The 4085-nt window shown below is 44.0% G+C and overlaps 1 protein-coding gene and 1 pseudogene across 2 annotated transcripts in view; both read left to right on the forward strand.

The window, feature by feature from the left end:
* Window positions 1-9: 9 nt before the first annotated feature.
* On the forward strand, window positions 10-3154 carry LOC104817544 (annotated as a pseudogene).
* Window positions 3155-3250: 96 nt separating this feature from the next.
* LOC104817545 (BTB/POZ and MATH domain-containing protein 2-like) overlaps window positions 3251-4085 on the forward strand; it is a 3539-nt gene continuing 2704 nt past the window's right edge. For both annotated transcript variants that reach the window (XR_772541.1, XM_010546776.1), the window contains exon 1: window positions 3251-4079. Coding sequence is in view for 1 of the 2 variants with exons in the window: in XM_010546776.1 (XP_010545078.1) it covers window positions 3472-4079 (608 nt within the window). In the remaining variant the exon portion in view is untranslated. The remainder of the gene's footprint in view (window positions 4080-4085) is intronic.

The raw sequence follows: 4085 nt of genomic DNA on the forward strand, positions 1-4085 counted from the left end.
CCCCCCCCCCCCCTCCCCCGGTTAAAGGGCCCTCCTCCAGTTCTCCGTGTCTTCTCCGCTAAAACCCTCGAGAGAGGCTGAAGACTGCGACTTGAAACCCTTCAAGAGTTCATCCTCTGTCCGCTTCTTGCTTCGAACCCAATCGATGGCTTCCGTCATCCTTCGGAACCCTAATTCGAAGCGCCTTCTGCCGTTCTCGTCTCGAATTTTCTGGCCTTGTAATGGCTCTTCCATCTCCTCGCCTTGCTCGATCTTCCAAACTCTCCCCGGAAACGATGGTGCGACCACTCCCGAGCCCCTCTATCCGGAGATCCATGGCCACTTTCACAAGAACGTTAGTCCCTCCCTGTTGTATTTAAGGTCATTTCTTCCTTTTCCAAATGTGTTTTTTCCCGAAAGCAATGTGTGACTGTGTCCCCAGGTGACTCTATGTTAGTATATATGGTTTAATGTAGTTTTCTTGTAGGTGGAACGAATGAAATTCATGTACCTCCATTGTATTTTTAATGTACTTTTGCATTTTTGTTTAATTGAGTTGGCGAGGAAAGATCAAAGATGTGATTTTTAGTTGAATTCAGTAAGCTATGTTGGGGGGGATGTAAATTAACCAGCTGCCAGTTGATATGTGTTCTTTCAGAAAACCTCATGTCAATGTAGGAAAAATCGGACATGTTGATCATGGAAAGACCACTCTTACCGCCGCAATCACCAAGGTTTTATGACACTCATTACGCCTTTAGATCATCATCAACCGATGATATCCCCTGGCTGGGATTCACGACTGGCATGTGGCCATGTTGTTTTCGTCTGTAGGTGTTGGCCGAGGAAGGAAAAGCTAAGGCTGTTGCCTTTGATGAGATTGACAAGGCCCCTGAGGAGAAAAAGAGAGGAATTACCATCGCAACGGTTTGTATTATTGTCTTGCCTCCTCCTTTGCTTTATAGCACTTAGCAGGATAATGTTCCTCTCTATTTCTATCCATAGTCAGTAGTGATTTCTGCCTTCATTTGTCAGGCTCACGTGGAGTATGAGACTGCTAAGCGTCACTACGCACATGTGGACTGTCCTGGACATGCTGATTATGTCAAGGTAGAAACTTTGTCAGTGAAAAGATGCACAATGTGATTTAAAAAAAGGAGTCGTGGAGTGCGTCTTGGATATGCACCTATGTTTCTTCTTCCAAAACGAACTAGTTTAAACCGGAAGACCTTATAATCTAACAACTTTTTATTTATCTATGGGTGTACAGAATATGATTACTGGTGCTGCACAGATGGATGGTGGCATCTTGGTTGTATCTGCACCTGATGGCCCGATGCCCCAAACTAAGGAGCATATTCTTCTTGCACGTCAGGTGTGTCCTGTTACAAACATGCATGAACTATTGCCTAAGCTAAGGTGGTTCCTGGAGCATTCGCTACAGGTTTTGGATCTGGGTGTGATAACGTCGGTATATAGTTGTATGCTTGTCGTATAATTACAAGCTGCAACAATACTTCCGATATCATACATAGACACATATTCACAGAATTGAAGACTTTGTAAATATCATGTCCACTCTAATCTTGGTCAAAACTAAAACTTCTGAATTGTGAACTTTAGATTCTGAACTATTTATTGCACAGGTTGGTGTGCCATCGCTTGTTTGCTTTCTGAATAAGGTTGATGCTGTTGATGATCCCGAATTACTGGAGCTTGTGGAAATGGAACTTCGTGGTATGTTGCCCTGTTGCAGCCTTCTGTGAAAACTCACAGCTCCTTTTCGTCTGTTGGGCTTCCATGGTTTTGAGCTGACCCGTTAACCAAAATGAACTTTGTCAGAACTTCTGAGCTTCTATAAGTTCCCCGGCGATGAAATACCTATCATCTAGGGTCGGCCCTGTCTGCATTGCAAGGTACAAATGATGAAATAGGGAGAAAGGCTATCTTGAAGCCAATGGACGCTGTGGATGAATACATCCCGGATCCTGTTCGCCAGCTCGACAAACCATTCCTGATGCCTGTTGAAGATGTTTTCTCGATTCAGATGAGAAATTAATGTTAATTTAGGGTTATTTATGTTTTGTTGATGACCACCTAGAAAAGCAATAAGATAGTAGCAGAGAATACTTTCACGATGAAGTTGTTTCTGTTTGCTTTTGGCAAAGTTGGTCTATTTACGTTTCTTCTAAGAACATAGTTCTTATGCTCGAAATTTCCATGTTCAAGGGACGTGGGACTGTCGCAACCGGTCGTGTTGAGCAAGGGACCATTAAAGTTGGGGAGGAAGTTGATGTTCTGGGTCTTATGCAGGTGAATATTATTGCATTCCTCTACTGGTGATTTTTAGATGGAATAGCAGAACTACGTCTGATGCAGCATTGACTTTCGATGGAAGGGTCCTCCTCTCAAAACTACGGTAACTGGTGTTGAAATGTTCAAGAAAATCTTAGACCAGGGACAGGTGAGTGCTCTTATCTTAAATACTTCTGGAGCTGCGAAGATGGTGGGTATTAGCGTTATTCAAATTGCCGGGTTTCAATGCATTCATTTCTCCAGGCTGGTGACAATGTCGGTCTCCTTCTACGTGGCTTAAAACGTGAAGATGTCGAACGTGGAATGGTATGTTCAGCACTCTCAATGTGGGCTGAGCTGTGTTCAATTGTTTCAGCTGAAATCTAATATTCAACTTCTGGACAATCATATGAAATATACACAAGTTCAATATGTGAGTATTTCCTTGATGGTTAAAGGTCATTGCTAAGCCCGGTAGCTGCAAGACACACAAAAAGTTTGAAGCGGAGATATACGTGCTCACCAAAGACGAAGGAGGGCGTCACACTGCGTTCTTCTCGAACTACAAGCCACAATTTTACTTGAGAACGGCGGATGTAACGGGGAAAGTGGAATTGCCTGAAAATGTTAAGATGGTCATGCCTGGAGACAATGTGACCGCCACTTTCGAGCTGATTTTGCCCGTTCCACTTGAACAAGGCACGTAATAATCCCGTTTTCGAATGACATATGCACCATTGAAGGATAAACACTGAGAGGTGTCTGGTTGGCTTGGATGTGATGACAGGACAAAGATTTGCCCTGAGGGAAGGTGGTCGGACAGTCGGCGCTGGTGTTGTATCAAAAGTGATCGGCTAAGTAAAAAAAAAAAAAAAACTGGGAGAACATCTCAGATTCTCCATCATCACTCGGTAAAAAGGTATTTGGTATAGCAGATCTTTCACCCTGGGTCGATAGTCATTTTAGGGGATTATTATTTTTTGGGTGAATCTGGAGGGAGGGAGGCGGTTTGTCAACGGGTTCTTGAAGAATAAGATGTTGTCGTTGTGGAAGACAAAACAGATGGGATTTAAAAGGGTTTTTGTTTCCCTTTTCATTCACCAAAGATTCACAATCAATGAATTATTACCAAATTAACACGTAACGGATCTCTTGTTCTCAACATGCATTGCCACGTGTCGAAGCCTGGGAGCGAGTATGTTACACCAGAAAAAAGAAGAAAACATTCTTCGGCGCCGGATCATGACTCGGTTAAATAAAGAGAGAAGAGAAACCGACATTATTACGCCCACCATAAAGTCATTATCTTTTTCCCCCACCTTCATCCTTCCTCTTTCCCCCTTCCTCGTTCTCTCTCTCTCTCATCTTCCTCGCCAAACATCGAGTCCGTTGAATTTCTGCTCCCAAAGGGACCCTAGATTTTCCGTCACCGGGTGTCATCTTCCTTGTTCTTCCCGTTTCTTGTTCTCCGATTGCTGGGTTTTGGTCCCGAATTCTCCTTCCGTTCCTGTTTTCCGAACCCTAGATCCTCGAATTGTAATTGGAAATCCTGAATTTTTGGGAGAAATTTTTCATCTTTATAGGAGGGCCATGGGTAAAACTGACGCGGATAACCCAGGATCCTCTTCGTCTTCTTCGCCTGAGACGACGTCGTCGACGTGGATAACAGACACCGTCAATGGCTCTCACCGGTTCAACGTCACGGGATACTCTCTGGCCAAAGGCATAGGAGCAGGCAAGTACATAGCGTCTGATACATTCATGGTTGGCGGGTACCAATGGGCGATCTATTTTTACCCCGACGGGAAGAG

The sequence above is a fragment of the Tarenaya hassleriana genome, unplaced genomic scaffold (assembly GCF_000463585.1).
Source record: "Tarenaya hassleriana unplaced genomic scaffold, ASM46358v1 Cleome27, whole genome shotgun sequence".
In the NCBI taxonomy this organism is placed as follows: Eukaryota; Viridiplantae; Streptophyta; class Magnoliopsida; order Brassicales; family Cleomaceae; genus Tarenaya; species Tarenaya hassleriana.